We start from the raw sequence: 18,846 nt of genomic DNA, 5'->3' as shown, positions 1-18,846 counted from the left end.
TGAAAATGATATTTCAATGTATGAATATAATTAAGAGAATTAGACGAGTACATTAGATCTGATTTTATATCATTCTAAGTTCTTTAGGTCTATTTTGATCAAAATCGACTGATGGATTAGAGAGCTCGGAATAATATAAAATCATGTCCTACGTATAAGTTTAGTTCTATTATATCTATATTCTCAAATATCATTTTCATATGTTATATTAGGATTAGTATTTTTTTTTAAGATAAATTGAATTTTATAATCGATTGTTATAGCGTAACAATTGATTCAGAACAAAATTATGTCGATGAACTATGTTTCAATAGATTGCAATTTATTAGGATAGACGTGAGTAAATACCGAGGGATAAAAATAAAATTGAATATGTAATTTAATAATTTTAAAATTTATCTATGTGATTTAGATATTTAATAATTCTGACTGTGATTCAATCATTTATCGAATTCTATAACCAGAGTTTGGAATGGGATGGAGATTTGGGAAAGGCCCGCTAGACATCACTTGAAAACTGCCTTTAATTAATTTTGCATCATATTTTTTTGAAACCTCATTTAATTAATTTGGGATTATTTTAAATATTTTTATTTTAATACAAATGGTAAAATTTATTAAGGAATTGTCTACGGCCAACTATGCAGTAATAAAAAGTGATTATACTGTGTGCTTCTTTAGTCTGTCTTTATATTATATGAATAAGATAAAATATAGGATCAATTTATAGGGTTAGGTTAAAGATTGGAAGAAGAATTTGCATCTAGCAAGAATTCTTAGCACATTATAATAAATCTGTCTTAATTGGGACAGGCAAAGTTTTGGACGCAAGCAAGATGATCATGACGACGCAAATACTCAAACCAACAGTGTATTCGATATTTTTGCTCGCCAAATGTCGGACCGCGACACGTAACCGGTCACTTCCCCATCGACTTACCGTCATGGTTAATTGATTAACCAGTTATCGCCAAATTATACGTTAGAAATCGAATTAAACCGGTCAAATCAGTTTCGTCGGGCAGTCAATCAAGAATACTCTATCCATTCAAGAAAAAGAATTTTAATCATAAAAACGACAGTAGTTTCGTTTCTTTATGTACTGTTTGAGAGGAGGGAAGCGAAAAAAAAGGGAAAGGGAAATTTAAAATTATAAAGGAAAGATAAAGAAAGATAAATTTTAATTTTTTTTATTCATTAAATGAAAGATTTTTTTATCCCTGATTTAGAGTGTAGGTAAAGGTAAAGAGAATTAAAAAATTTATATTTCAATTTTATTATATTAATTTTAAAAATTATTATTTTAAATATTTTTTTGTGCCGTGACGAAAAATACTCGCACCGTTCGACTCGCACCGCTCGACTCGTATCGCTCGATGCTCCGACGTTGACTTCAATGTCGACACTAGATTTGATGTCGAAGTTGAATTCGAGTCTATTTCGATATCGACATCGACTTTAATAAATGAGTTATAAATATTTAAATATATAAATTTTAATAAATAAATACATATAAGATGCATTAAATTGTGGAACGCATAAATTTTTAACAAAGATAAGATAATTTTATATATTTAATTTTTATTACTTTTACTGTTCTCCATAAATAAATCTTTCCTTCCTCCACCCTTTCTCCCTCCCTTCCCTTCTGTTAATTAACCTTCGCTCGCTCACCCCGTTGGGAGATTGCGTAACTTGAAGGAAAGGCAAACGAAGTAGAAGACAAAAAAAAAAAAAAAAAAAAATCTGAAAATTGCATCGCAATGGCAGGTAGGTTAGTAAAGTAGCTACTTGACCATACGTCACCAGCATGTCGCGTACTCATCTTCCTGTTGGAGGAAAATATGTTGAGCGGTAAGCCGTAACGTGGTGCCGCCGCCAACGGGAACTCGCCGTGCGGCAAACGGAAGGTTAGAACTCCCCTCGGATCGTTGCGGAGGGGCTGAAGAGGAGGCATTTTGGTGGTGGAGAAAGCTAAGATCGGTGTTTCGATTAGGATTGCTTTGGAGTTGCATTCGATTTCGGAGATGGGATGCGTCTGTTCGAGGCAGATCAGGAAGGATACAGAGGCGACAAAGGGTGAACTGTATGGTGATAGAGTTGTGGAGGTCGGCTTCCGTGGAGATCGGAAGACCAATTACAAGATTTTTGATTCTGGCGAGCTCCTGGTGCTGCCGGCCAAGGCTGTGACGGGAAAGGTGCTTCTTCTTCTTCTTCTTCTTCTTCTTCTTCTTCTTCTTCTTCTCCTTTTTGCTTTAATTGACCCCGTTATTTCTGACGTACATGAGCAAGACGACTAGGAAAGTTAGCCGTTCCAAGCGTTTAGGATTGTGATTTAAGATTTAACTGGTGCGATTATCGAATTGTGCAAGAATATGACGGGGATATGATGGCAGCCAAGTCTAGGTTGGATGCCATTAGCTCGGTGATTAGTCTATGATGTGTCATTAATGATGCTTAGTTATTTGGAGTTGCCTACCAAAGGGAAAAACAAATATACTGATTCGTGACCTCATCCATATAAACAGATTGGGGCAACTGATTAATGTTAGGAATCTTTCATCGCATGTTTAGATATGCAGAGGAGAAACTTTACTTCAAAAGAAAAGCTATTCATTGTGAAATTGAAATTATGTATCAGTGATGATCTTCTTATTGCAAAATGTCCATGGATTTGGACGTTAGGGATGAAAACAATAAAACAAATGGCTTCAACAAGTGAAGCTGCAAACTGGATGTGTTTCCTTGCAAAATGCAAGTTTGGAAATTAATCGGTACTCATATTTGCATGTAATGAAATCTTGGAAAGAGCCTTAGTTGGACTACGACATCCACATCTAATGTATCTTAGCTTGGAAATGGATGCGTGAACTTGGTTAGTACAGTTAATAATTTCCTACCTTCCTCATGAATTTGTTCTTGTCAATTCAAACTGTGCAATTCTTTCCTCCCACGATTTCTCAAAAAAGAGAAAAATTCTGTTCTCCAACATACCATTATTAGTATGCTCATATCTGATGCCTTGTAGGTGCTCATCTGATGCATTGAGGAAAGATAAATGAAACATCATAAGATGAGCTAACTAGAAAGAATCATACAAGCTTTTAAATGCATGCAACAGATGTCTTCATGATCATTAAACATCTCAACTCTGCTTTTTATCGGTCATGTTGATGATTGAGTGAGCAGTGATACATAGGTTTATTTCATTTACAAAGTGAGTCTCATTTCTCCATTTTTTTTTTTAAGTGGAAGAAGTATACTGTTTCAACATATGTATGCTGCAATTTAAGGATACGCTAAGTTGCTTACTTCAGCGAGTAAACCCAAAGGAGCAACAATTGTGTTCTTTTGAGAGAGAATTTAATATCACGAGAAAATCAAAAAAACATAATGTATTGGCCAGATCAAGTTCAAATACAAAAGGTAGAATATAAGACTGGCAATGCCACATTTCAGTTGGTTTGCCTCAAACAATTAATGATGAACTACATATTGGTCAACTAATGAAACTATATCATGATAATCCAACTGCCATTACTTTGCCCCCAATCTAGTCTTCTTTGAAAAGCAAAACACAGTGATAATTTGTTATTTTGTCGAGAAGGAGCAATCTGAGTTGTTACATCTCTTGTTGGCTCCAATGATTGTTTGTCAGAGATAGTGGCGATCTGATTGAAACTCAGCCTTCCATATGTAATTATGTATGGGAACCATAGATTTCAGATAGAAACATGGTTACTTGCATAAATAGTTGTGAGTATCCATAGTGATAGGTGTTTGGCTTATGGGTGGTAGTGGCAAAAACACAGTGATAATTGGTTGATTGATGACTAAGTCTTTGAGGGGTCTTATGATCATATACATTTGTGACAAACTGAGATTCTATAATGTCAACTAGTTCGAGAGGGAATGTTGAGGGCCTACTTGTAAACTGTAAACGTATAGGAGCCTCTTTCTAAATATTATTATTCTAATATAGATAGGTTGAAAAGACTGCCAAGGTATTGTGATTTATTTTCCTCATTTGCAGGAGTCTTCATGATCATTTGTCAGAGATAGTGGTGACCTTATTGAAACACACCTTCCATATGTAATTATGTATGGGAACCATGGATTTCAGACAGAAACATGGTTAATTGCATAAATAGTTGTGAGCAGCCATAGTGATAGGTGTTTGGTTTATGGGTGGTACCGTGGTAGTGGCAAAAACTGTTGAATTTTATGTGAATGGTGTACTATCACTCAGATTTATTTACTGCAGCAAATACATCCTTTGCCAATATTTTGCCAATTCATAGTTATTGCACCCACTGTCCTCCATTTCCAAAGTGGGTTTCTAGCTTAGTTACCATGATGGGGTTCCTATAGACTAAATGGAAATTCTTGTCCTCTTATCAGGGCAAGGTGCTCCCTTGCTTCTTGTTCCCTTGGTCATCATAGGCGATGAACTCTGAAACCTTCTATTGAAACCTTTCATTAATCTTTTGAACTTCTCAGTTGGTTGAACTATATAATCTGATTTTCTTTCAAACTGAGGACTTTCAATTTCTTCTAGGCAATGAATCATGTTGTTTAGGCATGGTACAAACAAACATGAATAATCAAAACTTTCTCACGATATGTATTAGTCAAGTGACTCATTGAACAATACAAGTGAAGAAAAACAACCTTAATACCTGAGAACTTGACTCATCCACTGTTTGTCATTATTCAAGTCTACTTATCCTAATTTCAGCACTCTTTTAGAGTTTTTTTTTAATGTTTTCTTGTTTCTCATCTGACATAAGGTTGACCATCTTGTTCCATAAGGGTTTGAGTGTCTAGCCAGAACAAGATGATTTTGGTGCTGATTATTATACCATGTGTCCAATAAGGTGGTGTCGATTGGTGATGCCAATCGGCGCCAACCAGGAAGGAAACAGAAGAAGAAGAGCAAGTAGAAATCAGTGGAAGAAGAGAGGTTGTAAGGGAGAAGAAGCAAAAGAAAGACTTACTCAGATTCATCCATAACCTCCTGAAACTCACATTTCAACCTTCCTTTGACTGCTATCCTCACTACAGTCAGCTTATGAAGTTCATTCCTGTGTGGTGCCACTGTCTCAATGCAATATCGGTGCTGATAGATGTTCCTTAATATCTCTTTGAGGGATATGGAAGAATGATCTCAGATCTTACAATGATTATCATGATGTGGAAAAGTTGGTTCCCACTTTCTATATATCATAGATTTTCATGTGTAATCAATTCTCTGCCTCTGAATGTGACATTTTGTTCAATTTATGTCAAAGACAATGTGCTGGCATTTGCTATATGTACTTGGAATTTGTGCTGTTCATTGTGAATAAATGGTTGGACACGACTAGTTGCCATAAGAAGTTACCGGAATATTTTGATACTGTACTCTGAAAACAACACATGGTTATTATATAGGTGCATAAACAAAACATTATCATGAAAGGTTTTTCATGTCTGCATTTACTGTTATTAATTGTTTATGGATTATGGCCTTGGTTAGGTATCAGAATCAACTTCAATCTTGGGGCGGGCTAGCATTGCTGGTCTAGAGAAAGCTGTAGAGGTCCTTGATACGCTTGGAAGTAGCATGTCAAACCTGAATCCTAGCAGTGGATTCACATCTGGAATTCCATCTCGAGGAAATAGAATTTCAATCTTAGCATTTGAAGTTGCAAATACTATTGCTAAAGGTGCTAATTTGTGGAGAAGTCTTTCAGATGAAAACATCAATACTTTGAAGGTAGAAATTTTGCAGTCGGATGGAGTGAGAAAACTTATCTCTGAAGATGCTAATGAATTGATTTGCATTGCTGCTCTGGACAAAAGGTGGATTTAAGAATTATTTCTTTAGATTTTATAATCTAGCTATTGGCCCATCTTTTTTACTTCATTAACTTTGTATTTCTGGAACCTGATATGATGCTCATCTATAACTTTCATCATCTTAACAGAGAGGAACTTGACCTTTTCTCGAGAGAAGTAATTCGCTTTGGGGACCTTTGTAAAGATCCAATGTGGCATAATCTCGGTCGCTATTTTGAAAAGTAGGTTACCATAACTTGGAAAACATATTAACCGTTCTGAAGCAGAGTTCCAGTTTATGTATATATTTTTCTCTTTGGAATATAATGATTGGTGAGGTTTTCAGATTCAGTATGGATACAACTTCTGTGGAACAATCAAAGATGGAGGTAGAAACAACAATGCAAAATTTGATAAATTTGGCTCAGAATACTTCTGTGAGTACATTCATAATAAATTATTTGTTTAATTACTATGGGTATTTAAATTAATTTGGACTCGATCAATTGAAATTAATATCTCTAGATTCTATGATTTTTTTTATGATTGATCCCAGTATTTGAGCATTCCATGTCTCCAGTGCTATTTCTCGCACCAAAAGTTTTGCAATGAAGTTGATTCTGATATGTTTCTTGAACATCAGGAAATTCCTTTTTCTTTTTTTGGTCCATTGTGCTCTACTGTTAATTTCAAACCAATTCTACTATCTGTATCCTAATTCAAGTGCCAAACATAAACCACATAAACACAATAGATTGTTGCTACTTGTCAATTCTAATTTATATGTACACATGCAATTTATATCAACAGATTCTTGAGATCACTTCAAAAACTTATATCTGCTCAACGTCACTGTAAAGCTCCATTATAAGTAGCTTGTGGTTCCTTCTTGTCAGCCATGCAATGGACCCTCCTGTTTTATGGTATAAAAGTGTTCCTTCTGCAAATACTTGGTAATCTGTAAGAGGCATTTAAAATATCATTTGACATCAAATGTGACCAATCTTATTATGACGTATAGTATATGATTCACATAAAATCAATTTGGTTCATTTTGTACTCGTAGGAGCTTTATCATGAGCTACATGCACTAGATAGATATGAACAAGATTGCAGAAGGAAGCTTCAAGAAGAGGAGTTGATTCCTGCATCTAAACAGGGTAAGCCACTTTTTTTGGGTAAAGATTTAACCGCTAAAATGAAGTAAAGATTTAACCACTAAAATGAAGTTTGCTTTTTTGACTGGGAGTTCAGAATTTTCAGATGTTTTTACCTTATTGATTGTATGTTGAAGGCATCTGGTCAAATTATGTACGTGTTTAGTGGGTAATTCTTAGTAGGGTTATGTATGTTTATTAATTAATTTTCTTGTTCGATCTTTGTATCTTCTCTCTCTCAACCTATTTTGCACTAGTGGTATCAAAGGTATTGTTCCCTGTGCTCCTATTCTGCGACTTCACCCCATGGCCTTTGGATCCTCTACCTCTTACACACCACCCCATCTAACTCACAAACACCCACTTACCGCACATCCCCACTATTCCTTCCAAATTTATCCACTTCTAGTTTATTGCACAGAGGGTTTTGGTACAGATATTCCCAGAATTTCCAATGGATGCTTCATTTACCTAACATACATGCTTCTTCTGCCATATTTTTCCTGCAGAGATTGGTTGTATTCCTTTAGATTGGAACTTTCATAGTGTTTGCACTTGCCATTCTAGGTGCTGAACAATTATCATTAGAGAACCTTTGTTAATATTTAACTAACATTTGCTCTCAGATATTCATTAATTCATCTATTTTACATTGCTCTGATAAACCAATGATGTATTTTATAATCCAAAAAGTGGAATATGTATGAATTTGACTATATGATTGAAACATGGGCACCTCGAACATTTTGGGTCAAGGAACAATGAACATCCTTGGCTGTTGGCATTGTTATATTTATGTTTTATAACATGCTACTGTGTAAATTATAATGAGCCACATTATGGTATAGGGAGTTCTTTTTGGATCTACATGTTTGAGCTTTCTTTTTGATGAGTTAATTTCCCTAATTGTTTGGAAATATTTGATCCCACTAATCTCTACCCAGTTTTTCTATGAGCAGACTTCTCTGAATAGCGAACTCAAGCATCAAAAGAAGCTAGTGAGGAGTTTAAAAAAGAAATCTCTTTGGTCCAGAACCTTAGAGGAGGTAATGAAATATTAATTATTCATCCTCCAAGCTGGTATTATTTTGGTCATTAATGGTTTTGGAATTCATGTTTATCTTTGTTAATATTTTATTTATTCTCATGAACATTCTAGTGTAAGAGTTCTTATTTTATGCTTGATTTATCTTAAAAAATTAATGCTTAGCTGCATGAGATTAACATTTTCTAGATACTGATCTCAACATAAAATAGCCCTTCAATATTCAGAATTTTTTTTCAGGTTGTGGAAAAGCTTGTTGATATCGTAGCATTTTTTAATAAGAAGATTTGGGAATCATTTAAAGCTCCCGGTATGTAGTAGAAATGTTGACGTTGGTAACTTTTTCAAACTTAATAATGTATTAATTTTGAAATCATCAAATCAAATTTATTATTACTTCCTTCCAGCAGTACGTGAGATGCATATTATGATCTTTTTGGTGATCATATGTATTATTCACATTTCTTATATCTGAAATAATTGCTTTTCTTATCTTTTTGGAATTGAATATTCTCAGTGAGTTTGTGTAGTTAATATGGAGCTAACAAAAATAAAAAGTTATGTTGCTGCCAGAAGTGTCATTGAACTCAAAATGATTGTTGTTTGTCTTCATTATGATTGTCTTGAATTTAAGAATATTTTAGGTATGGGCAAACTAATAAGACAAGTTGTTTCCATACGTGTTATTTGCATTTAGGAATTGGGTAGATAAAGGATTACTTTTGATACCTAGTATGACTTTCACATATGATTATTATTTTTGCAATAAAATGTTGTTTTTATGAATTAGTTATTGACAATTAATGACTTTGGTTTGATCCTTCAACAGGTAAACAACTATCAAATCAACTCTCGTTATAGTAATTTGTGCAACATTTTTTTAATCCTCATTGCACATCGATTAGGATTCTTGTTTTCCAGAAATGCAAGTAATCATTTACAATAAAGTATGTTATAATAAATGTTGATTGCTTCTAATATACAAGATTGCAGTTCTCACTCATGAAACTGGTGCTCTGGAACTTAATTTTTCTTAATAGAAGATAACGACTCTTGAAATTTTTCATATTTCTTTTTTGGTTTTGTATGTTTGTGTCAACTACATAATTATTATTGAGGTAATTCGGATGAAGTTTCACTTGCACCCTAATAAAAGTGACTTACTATTAATTGATATTGGCCCACTTCTGGACCACTTCTCTGTGTGGTTTTATTATGTTCAATACTAAGCAATTTATCCATGAGGATCATGGATTTTTGTTTTTATTATTTTTTGCATCCAACTAAGATTTTGAATACTTATTACCAGGCAACATGGGGCTGCATATACTTAACGACTTCAGGGCATCTATTCACATTTTCATTATTGGATTGCACTTTATTTGCATACCTTTTATCTTTTGTTGGTCTTGCACCATGCGGTCATTTCAAAATATTGTAATTTCAATATCCTGTATCTGCACGACTGCACATGTTGCTGTGACTGTCTAATGTTTAACTTTGATGATTTATTGGCTATGCTTGTATGAACACTCGTCATTTGTGCAACAAACTTGGGGACTTCATACTATGTTGTCTTACTAAGCATTTTATAAATCATCATCACTCTAACAGGGATGGTAAAATTCTGTTGTTTTCTTCTTAGCAGCTGCAATTTCTGTAATCTCTCAAGCTGGCTTGTAGTTCTGATGGGCTGTAAATTTAGCTACATCTCTAGGTACCAACTGATAACAAAAAATAGATAGTGGTGCAGTTAAGTATGGTCCTTGGCGAGACTTAAAATGAGTCAGTATGTACTGTCATAAAAATGAAAACCAGACTAGAGAGCAATGCCATGTATGCTAATCATTCAAGTGGCGTTAAGCATAGCTTCAAAGATATTCTTCCTCTATACCATGAAATTTGTTTTCCTTTCTATCTCAATGTATTATATTCTAATGTTCCATGTCAATAAACTAATGTTCCATGTCAATAAACCATAAGTATCAACTGCTCAAAGTTCTGCCACTGTATGTTAGTGTTGGGCATAATTTGCTAATTATAGTCATGATTTTATCACCATTGGTGTGTGTTGAGACTTCTGGTACTGTGATGTGAAACCTTTCTGAGTTAATTTCAGGTAGCAACTTGCTCAACCATAAAGAAGCTCTGAATGGAAGCTTAGGTTCTTATGGTCTAGCATTGCATTATGCTAACATCATTAACCACATTGACAACATAGTAAGTATCTGTATACTTAGTTGTTGCGCATAAATAAATGTGATTTTCAATATTATTTGCAGAGTTACAAAAGATTTTAAGATATATTGGTTCTCATATTCAAGGTGTTTTTCGTTGATTTCTTCTTTCATAGGTATCCCGACCACTTTCACTTCCACCAACTACAAGAGACAGCTTGTATCAGGGATTGCCAATCCGAGTGAAGGCAACTCTACGTGCCCGAATTCTGTCTTCTGATGCCAAAGAAGAGGTATATATTCTTTTTCCAATTTTGTGCGAAGCTAATGTGTAACCATCTCATAATTAAGTAATCTATCATGCATTCATATGACTTTTCATGCATGCAAGTGCATATTCGCTTGCATTATCTCAAAATTACTATGTATTTTTTCTTTCCTGTTGCAAGTAAAAAGTTTAGAGTTCAGTAACATATAAATGATGTTCAGAAGGAACACTAATAAGAAGAACACATTTTAGAGTTTAATTCTTTCATCATTGTTTATTTTTCATATCTTATTCCAATACGAAATTCAGATGATATCAAAACTTGATAGATGAGATGCGTGAAGGAGTAAATGCTAAGCTCGAATTAGGGCGGAGAACGCTAGAAGTGAAAGGTTTTAGACTTATTAGAGTAAAGACAAAATATATATAATTTAAGTTTAGTAATATTAGATGTAATGAGACAATTATTAAGATAAGAGAAGATGGGTTGTCACTAACTGAGAGCTTTAAGTATTTAGGATCATTTTTGTAAAAGGATGGAAGGATTGGGAGAGATGTTTTGCATAGAATACAAGTAGGATGGTTGAAATGGAGAGATACCTTTAAGACTAAAAGGAAAGTTTTATAAAACGACAGTTATACCTGCTACGTTATGTAGAGCTGAATGTTGGGCTATGACTCGAGCACATGAGCAGAAGATAATTGCAGAGATGAGAATGTCAAGATGGATGTGTGGACATACAAGGATGGATAAGATAAGAAATGAAAATATTAGAGAGAAAGTCGGGATTGCACCTACTAAGGAAAAATCCCGGGAGGCACATTTGAAATGGTACGAACATGTATGTAGATGACCAATAGATGCTTTAGTTAGGCGATGTGAAATCATAACAAATGTGCACATCAAACGACAAAGAGGAAGACCAAAGAAGACTTGATTAGCAATAATGAAACAAGATAATATAAATGATGATATAATAGAGATAGAACTCAATGACGTAGAAGCATCTATATAGCCGACCTTACCTAGTGGGATAAGACTTGGTTATTGTTGTTGTTGTACTCCAATACGAAATTCAAGTTTAGTATATATCATACATGTTTAAATATGCATGATTTGATTCACTAAGGCTGCCTAAAACTAGCACCAGTGTCCATTGACTATCGCTTTTGTTCCTCTTTGCCAGCACCCAATTTAATTAACCTTTTTTTTTTTTTAAACTAATGCCATTGTCCAATTCAATGTAAGCTGCTAACAAACTTGGATCGTTGATATTTTATATAGGGGGGCACAAATATCTCATATGTAACATTGTTGTTTCACTTAAAGAATTATTTTCACACAACATGATCCACTTGTTAAATCAAAAATAAAATTGAAAGCATGTTGTAACAAATAAAACTTGGTAAATTGTTGGGTGTTTACTGGTAAGTTCCTGACAAAGATGGCTCGTTGTTCTTAGAGTTTGTAGTAATAAAACAACTCTATACAACTCAATCTATATAACATGGTTTATCAGAATGACCATATATATGCTAGTATAACATACGTAGCTGGTTTGAAGACTTGAAATTTTGTACTTATATAAGAAGTTTCGATTTACTAATTTTGATGTTTAACAGTACACTGTTCCTCATGTAAAAGCTGAAATGCAGAAGATCTTACGGTGGCTCACTCCAATTGCACAAAACACAATTAGGTTTGTTTTCAATATACTTACATCAACTATTCATATCTATTAAAAATATACATCTTTCCACTATCTTGATGTCATCCCAGCATATAATGTTGCCTAGTTTGATAAACTTCAAGTCTCTGATATATTTTTGTTTGATCTATCAGAGCACATCAAGGATTTGGATGGGTAGGAGAATGGGCAAACATGTGGTGAGTTCTCGACCCTTTTCTTTTCTTTATATGCGATGTTTTCTGCAATAATCCATGAAAAAAAAAATGATCTCAGAATCTGCTTATCTTCTTCTGCAGTATTGAGATTAACCAAAAACAGGACATGCAAGACTGTATTATCCGCATCCAAACACTTCATTATGCAAATAAAGAGAAGACCGAGGACTACATATTAGAATTGGTGGTATGGCTCCATCATCTAATTACTCAGGTGAAAAGCAGGGGATTTAGGTTGAAGTCAGTTGATACCGTCCAAAGTCAATCGCAAACAATGGCATTTCGAGAGACTGCACAAGATCTATCTCAGGAGTACAAGGGTCAAGTTGACAATCTCAATTTTTTATCAGAAGAAATGAAATTGTTGGAGCAAGTGAGCTTAGCGAATATCAGATTAGGGAGAAGCAAAAGTTTGAACTGCAGGAGCAAAATCAACGTGAGACACAGGAGTTTAACCAGAAGCTGTGGAAATTCTCCAGATAAGGAGTTCAGCACAGCATTAGACTGGCGGTCGGAGAGGTCGAAATTCTTGGATGTGATGGATGGACTCGACGCACTTGGTACACTACCAATCGTTCAATTTTAGTTCACTGGCACTCGGCCTTTTCTTATTGTAAATGTTTTGAGGATTTAATGATTCATTTTGCACCTGTATATTGTTTACTTGATATCAGGTATTGCACATGTATGAAACAGAGCAACGAGAAGAGCCGTCCATTAGGTTAGCCTCCGTTTACAAGGGCAATTCCAGCAGGAGAATGATTTTGATTTCGTTCAACCTACTGAATGAGAATAACGTGGTGATAATGGTAACGGAATATGATCACTTGATTGGTAGCGCTCATTATTGTAGTTGCAGAGCTATCAGCTTGGATTCCCAACTCAGCAACGAGCGGACATGGCAGTTTATTCCCTCCGTGTCCTCCATTCCATTTCCATTACATATCACGCGAATCAGAATAAAACGGAGGTGAAGGAATCCTGTTGGCCGATTCTGAAAGCTTTCCGCTTTTATATTTTTACCTTTTATTCCTTCTCCACTATCATATTCGCAGTCATTTTATCTAAATGACTCCCTGTTCCAAGATGCTTATAAACTGTCTTTTCTTTGATTCGCTCGCCCAGCCGTCCATTGCGTTTCCATCTCTTACTGCCAAGAAGGATTCCTGTTCTAGAAATTAAAAGCATTCCACTAACGGGTGGGATTGAATGATGAGATGCTGTCAAATTGATAGAAAGAAAAAAAAAAGATTAAAAAAAAGTAATTCATCTTTACCTGTAATTACCTAATTTGATTCTTCTGCCTTACTCCATTTCAGTTTGCTTCTCATGCATCGTGTGTTTTTTCTGTCAAAGGAGTTGGTAGCGAGGTGCGTGGAGTAGATACAGCATGAAGCCAGAGATTGGACAATTGTTCCTTCTTTTTCTCTTCTGCGTCGTTACTGCTGCTTCCGGAACTGGTGGAGATTACGGCGTTCTGATGACACTGAAGTCCAAGTTGTTGGGGCCCGGAGGCTCCGGCCTTAGCGACTGGGGCGCCGCCCAATCCACTGAGCACTGCTCCTTCTCCGGCATCACCTGCGACGGCGACTCTCGAGTGGTCGCCGTCTGCATCACCTCCGTCCAGCTCAACGGCACTCTCCCGCCGGAGGTTGGCCTCCTCCGCCGCCTCGTCAACCTCACTCTCTCCAACGCCGGCGTCGTCGGCCCGCTTCCCCTGGAACTGACCTCCCTTCCCTCCCTCCGCTTCCTCAATATCTCCAACAACAACTTCTCCGGCGAGTTCCCCCACTGCGGCCCGGAGGGCTTTCCGGCCCTCGAGGTCCTGGATATCTACAATAACAATCTGACCGGCTTCCTCCCTCTGGGCCTAGCCACAGCGCCGCGGCTCCGGTACCTCCACCTCGGCGGCAACTTCTTTTACGGGAAAATTCCGGAGGCGTACTCCGAGATCAAGAACCTCGAGTACCTCGGACTCAACGGTAACAGCCTCACCGGCCGTGTGCCCGCCAGCCTCAGCCGGCTCTCGAAGCTGAAGGAGATGTATATTGGATACTTCAATACGTTCTCCGGTGGGGTGCCGCCGCAGTTTGGGAGGATGTCGTCGTTGGTCCGGCTCGACATGGGAGGGTGCAACCTCACCGGCACCATTCCGGCGAGTCTAGGACAATTGAAGAATCTCGATACCCTGTTCCTCCAGATCAACAATCTGACCGGCACCATCCCCCCGGAACTCGGTGGACTCGCTCATCTGAAATCGCTCGACCTCTCCATCAACGAGCTCACCGGCGAGATACCTCAGAGCTTCGCGGAGCTGAAGGAGCTCACGCTGCTGAGCCTCTTCCGCAACCATATACAAGGTCCCATCCCGTCGTACATTGGAGAGCTTCCCAATCTCGAAGTGCTCCAACTGTGGGACAACAACTTCACCATGTGCCTCCCGGAGTCGCTTGGACGGAACGGCCGGTTCTTGAAGCTGGACGTGGCCTGGAACCGAATCACGGGGACGATTCCACCGGATCTCTGCGCCAGCGGCCGGCTCGATACGCTGGTTATCATGGGCAATGGCCTGTACGGAGAGATTCCGGCCAAGCTCGGCAATTGCAATTCGCTGACTCGGGTTCGACTCGCGAAGAACTACTTGAACGGGATGATCCCTGCTGGTTTCTTCAATTTGCCCTCCAACACCATGCTCGAGCTCAACGATAACTATCTGTCCGGCGAACTGCCGACGGTGATGGCAGGCGACGTGCTTTCCAAACTCGACCTGTCGAACAATCTCATATCAGGCCCCATCCCGTCGGCGATCGGCAAGCTTTCCGCCTTACAAACTCTTTCGCTCGATTCGAATCGGTTCTCCGGCGCAATTCCGCCGGAGGTCGGGCAGCTAAAGAACCTGTCGAAGTTGGATTTGAGCGGAAACGGCCTCAACGGTGAGATTCCCAAGGATCTCACACGCTGTTTGTCACTCGTCACCGTGGACCTCAGCCGGAATCAGTTAACTGGAAGCATTCCGAAGGAGGTCGTGGCGCTCCAAAATCTCAACACTTTAAACCTCTCCCGAAATAATATCTCAGGTGGAATCCCGACGGAGATTCAACGTATGCGGAGCCTCACCGCGTTCGACGTATCCTACAACCGCGTCTCCGGGCTGGTACCAGCGCAGGGCCAATTCCTAGTCTTCAACGAGAGCGGATTCGTGGGGAACCCGGAGCTCTGCGGACCACGGCTCCAGTTGCCTTGCGTAGCGGCGGACGGAGGCGGTACGGTTGACCGGCAGCGGCGCAGTCTGAATGACGCGAAGCGGGTGCTGCCATTGGCGGGGCTCGCAGCGGTCGCCAGCGTGCCCCTGCTCGCGGCGGCGGTGAAGGGCTGGAGGTGGTGGAGGGAAAGGAAGGGCCGGAAGAAGACTTGGAAGATGACCACGTTTCAAAAGCTGAACTTCACGGTGGAGGACGTGATGGAGTGCCTGAAGGAGGACAACGTGATTGGGAAGGGCGGCGCCGGGATCGTGTACAGGGGCAGCATGGCCAGCAGGGAGGAGGTGGCGATCAAGCGCCTCGTAGGCCGTGGCGGGGGGTCGGAACACGACAGGGGGTTCACCGCCGAGGTGGCGACGCTGGGAAGGATCCGCCACCGCAACATCGTGCGCTTGTTGGGCTTCGTCTCCAACAGGGAGACCAATCTCCTGCTCTACGAGTACATGCCCCACGGGAGCTTGGGGGAGATGTTGCACAGCAGCAAGGGAGCGCACCTTGGGTGGCAGGCGCGGTGGCGCATCGCGGCGGAAGCCGCCAAGGGGCTCTGCTACCTCCACCATGATTGCTCTCCGCTCATCCTCCACCGCGACGTCAAGTCCAACAACATTCTCCTCGACTCCAACTTCGAGGCGCACGTCGCCGACTTTGGCCTCGCCAAGTTCCTCCATGACACCGGCGCCTCGGAGTGCGTCTCCTCCATCGCCGGCTCCTACGGCTACATCGCCCCCGGTAATTATATTAGTTAAAATCCCCAACCAACATCTCTCTTCCACTGATGATCAATCTACTCGAAAAACGTCTGCTTAAACCTAAATTCTCGCACAGAATACGCATACACACTTCGAGTGGACGAAAAGAGCGACGTGTATAGCTTCGGCGTGGTGTTGCTCGAGCTGATCACCGGGCAACGGCCAGTGGGCGGGTTCGGCGACGGCGTCGACATTGTGCGATGGGTCCGGAAGACGATATCGGAAGCGAATGCGGAGAGTGATGCAGCAGCCGTTATGTCGATTGTGGACGGCAGGCTGACACCGAGTCCGGAGACGTTGATCACTAACCTGTTCAAGGTGGCAATGCTCTGCGTGGAGGAGCAGAGCACCGACCGGCCGACGATGAGGGAGGTGGTCCACATGCTCTCTAATCCCAATTCCGCCGCCCGCTGATGATCTCCTCCTCCATGGCTTATCATGCTCGTTCCTGATGATGATGTACATATTCACTTCTTTTGGTTGATTTATGCCCTGCAATATTAGAATTACTGAATCATATGTTTGAAGCATATAGTAATAATAATTTTGTAGTTGTAATACAATAATATGTGAGTGAATGGAGGATGAATTCAACAAGTTAGTTTTTAATGGGTTCAATTCCGATAGAAAGCTGCTTGGATAAGACAGGATAAGGAAACAATTTCCTTAACAGAAGCGAAATCGCTAGCAACCAAAAAAACACTTTTTTTTTTTTTAAAAAAACAGGTAGCAACAAAAGATTGTTGAATTGTTTTGTACTGTTTTGCTTCGTAGATTTCATGAATGCCTACAAACACTCGTTGAAAGAAAGAAAAAACAAAGAGTTTAATTATTGTATTTACGTTATCAAAGATTATTGATGATACTTCTATTTATTTGAGTTTGTTTTTTCTTTCTATTTTTAGGTCTACACGAGGAATCAATGTTTCAACATCCAAAATTAAAACAGAGTTCCTAGCTGATCACTTGAGATAAAAAGTTGATGTATAAAATCATAACATACGGTTAATTCTTTAGGAAAGCTCGACAAAGTAGATGTCATAGAGGTTGATGGATTTATCATGAGCTAAATATCCTGTCAACATGGAACAAAATATTTGTTGAGATTTTTTTTTTTTTTTTTTTAAAGTTTTTACACATTTAGTAAACTGATGTCTGTTAAATTTTTTAGGATATTGAAATCTGATTACCGTTAAAATTCTTTAACTACAGCTGTCTTTTTCTAATTATACGGAAGATAGGAATCCAACGGTCAATAGAATTCAGCACAGAAAGGATTTCATTTGATTTCGTCACGTGACACTAGACCTAGCCTTATATACATCGCACAAACCCGCCGATCGATAACTCGATCATTCGTCACTTGTCTCAGAGCTTTCCACCGCTTCTCGCGTCGTCTTCTTCTTCTTCATGGATCCTTTCGCTTGGAGCATCAACGCAGACAGCTCCGCCCCGTCGACGGTGATTCCCGGGTGGGAAGCCGACGCAGGCGGCGTTATTCTTAGCATTGAGGCGCGGGTGGTGTTACGGCTCTTGGAGGGTGACCAAGACATGATGCCGCCCCAATTGATCTCACACTTTTGCCGGCGGAGGATTCCTTCTTCCGACGACGTCGCTGCCGAGCACTCCCACTTCACCATCCCCCAGCCCTACTACCACATCAACAATGAGCCCTCCTGGGAGGTGCAGACGCAGGGGATGCTCTACCGCGTCGCGGCGAATCACGTGCGCCCTGCCGACCTCGACCTTCTCGCTCGAGCCTTCCGCACATACACCTACGCGGTGCTCGACCTATTTCCGATCACGGATTTGGTCGTTATGGAGTTCTTCTCCGTCATTGAAATCCCCGACGCTCCTTCCTCTTCTGACAGCCACCTTCGCTATTTGATTCCTCTGGAGACCTACGAATACTTTTTCGAGGACGACGACGACGATGTCGACGTCGTCCAGTTCGGCAGAGGGCCGTGGCAGGCGTTCGCAGAGGCGGTGGAGGGGCTTCGGATGGTGACTACGACGAGAGAAGATACCTCGTGTCCCATATGCCTCGATGACTTGGAGGAGATGAGTCAGGTTCTGGCGATGCCTTGCGGCCATCCGTTTCACGAAGGGTGTCTGCTGGAGTGGCTGAAGCGTAGCAGTTCTTGCCCCCTCTGCAGATTCTCACTTCCGGACCCTGAGTAGTCTCTGGATCTATTGCAATTGAGGAAAGAAATTTCTGATCAGTTCAACTATTTGTTGGTTTGATGATGATTATTAGTTATGTTCTGCTTTAGATTACTATATGATTGTTGTTGTTTGTCTGATCGGCAAGACGGTCAATTTGATGATGTAAATGTCAACTATATTTCTTCATCGATCAGTAAATTCTTAGTTACAATTAACAATTGATTTTGTGGACTAAATGTATATATGATGTACGATCATTTATTATATTTCATAGAAAAAAATACACTAATTCTAAATA

General features: G+C 39.4%; 2 protein-coding genes across 4 annotated transcripts; both read left to right on the top strand.

The window, feature by feature from the left end:
• Positions 1-2,027: 2,027 nt before the first annotated feature.
• Positions 2,028-13,347, top strand: LOC122042692 (protein PSK SIMULATOR 1-like). The gene is made up of 11 exons (XM_042602952.1): positions 2,028-2,198; positions 5,519-5,844; positions 5,970-6,062; positions 6,167-6,257; positions 6,377-6,502; positions 6,887-6,980; positions 10,142-10,242; positions 10,376-10,492; positions 12,091-12,167; positions 12,455-12,746; positions 13,048-13,347. The coding sequence occupies exons 1-11, from the start codon at positions 2,028-2,030 to the stop codon at positions 13,345-13,347; spliced, it is 1,788 nt and encodes a 595-aa protein (XP_042458886.1).
• LOC121981990 (leucine-rich repeat receptor-like kinase protein FLORAL ORGAN NUMBER1) lies at positions 6,286-16,976 on the top strand. Of its 3 annotated transcripts, XM_042534833.1 has the most exons (12): positions 6,286-6,743; positions 6,887-6,980; positions 7,937-8,023; positions 8,263-10,242; positions 10,376-10,492; positions 12,091-12,167; positions 12,311-12,355; positions 12,455-12,933; positions 13,048-13,343; positions 13,499-13,634; positions 13,730-16,362; positions 16,459-16,976. In XM_042534833.1, the coding sequence occupies exons 11-12, from the start codon at positions 13,764-13,766 to the stop codon at positions 16,794-16,796; spliced, it is 2,937 nt and encodes a 978-aa protein (XP_042390767.1). In that variant the 5' UTR covers positions 6,286-6,743; positions 6,887-6,980; positions 7,937-8,023; positions 8,263-10,242; positions 10,376-10,492; positions 12,091-12,167; positions 12,311-12,355; positions 12,455-12,933; positions 13,048-13,343; positions 13,499-13,634; positions 13,730-13,763; the 3' UTR covers positions 16,797-16,976. The 3 variants fall into 3 exon arrangements, with proteins under 3 accessions (XP_042390767.1, XP_042390759.1, XP_042390775.1); XM_042534825.1 differs by having other exon boundaries at positions 8,263-8,332; positions 10,142-10,242; positions 12,455-13,634; XM_042534841.1 differs by lacking the exons at positions 6,286-6,743; positions 6,887-6,980; positions 7,937-8,023 and having other exon boundaries at positions 8,263-8,332; positions 9,332-10,242.
• Positions 16,977-18,846: the final 1,870 nt, after the last annotated feature.

Source organism: Zingiber officinale, chromosome 1B (assembly GCF_018446385.1).
Source record: "Zingiber officinale cultivar Zhangliang chromosome 1B, Zo_v1.1, whole genome shotgun sequence".
Lineage (NCBI taxonomy): Eukaryota > Viridiplantae > Streptophyta > Magnoliopsida > Zingiberales > Zingiberaceae > Zingiber > Zingiber officinale.
The sequence above is the reverse complement of the archived record's forward strand: the minus strand, read 5'-3'. Positions and strand labels throughout refer to the sequence as shown.

Coding starts and splice junctions, on each gene's coding strand:
- LOC122042692 (XM_042602952.1), top strand. CDS start 2,028: ATGGGATGCGTCTGTTCGAGGCAGATCAGGAAGGATACAGAGGCGACA. Junction 2,199..5,518: donor CCAAGGCTGTGACGGGAAAG/GTGCTTCTTCTT, acceptor GGCCTTGGTTAG/GTATCAGAATCAACTTCAAT. Junction 10,243..10,375: donor TTAACCACATTGACAACATA/GTAAGTATCTGT, acceptor CTTCTTTCATAG/GTATCCCGACCACTTTCACT.
- LOC121981990 (XM_042534825.1), top strand. CDS start 13,764: ATGAAGCCAGAGATTGGACAATTGTTCCTTCTTTTTCTCTTCTGCGTC. Junction 16,363..16,458: donor CTACGGCTACATCGCCCCCG/GTAATTATATTA, acceptor ATTCTCGCACAG/AATACGCATACACACTTCGA.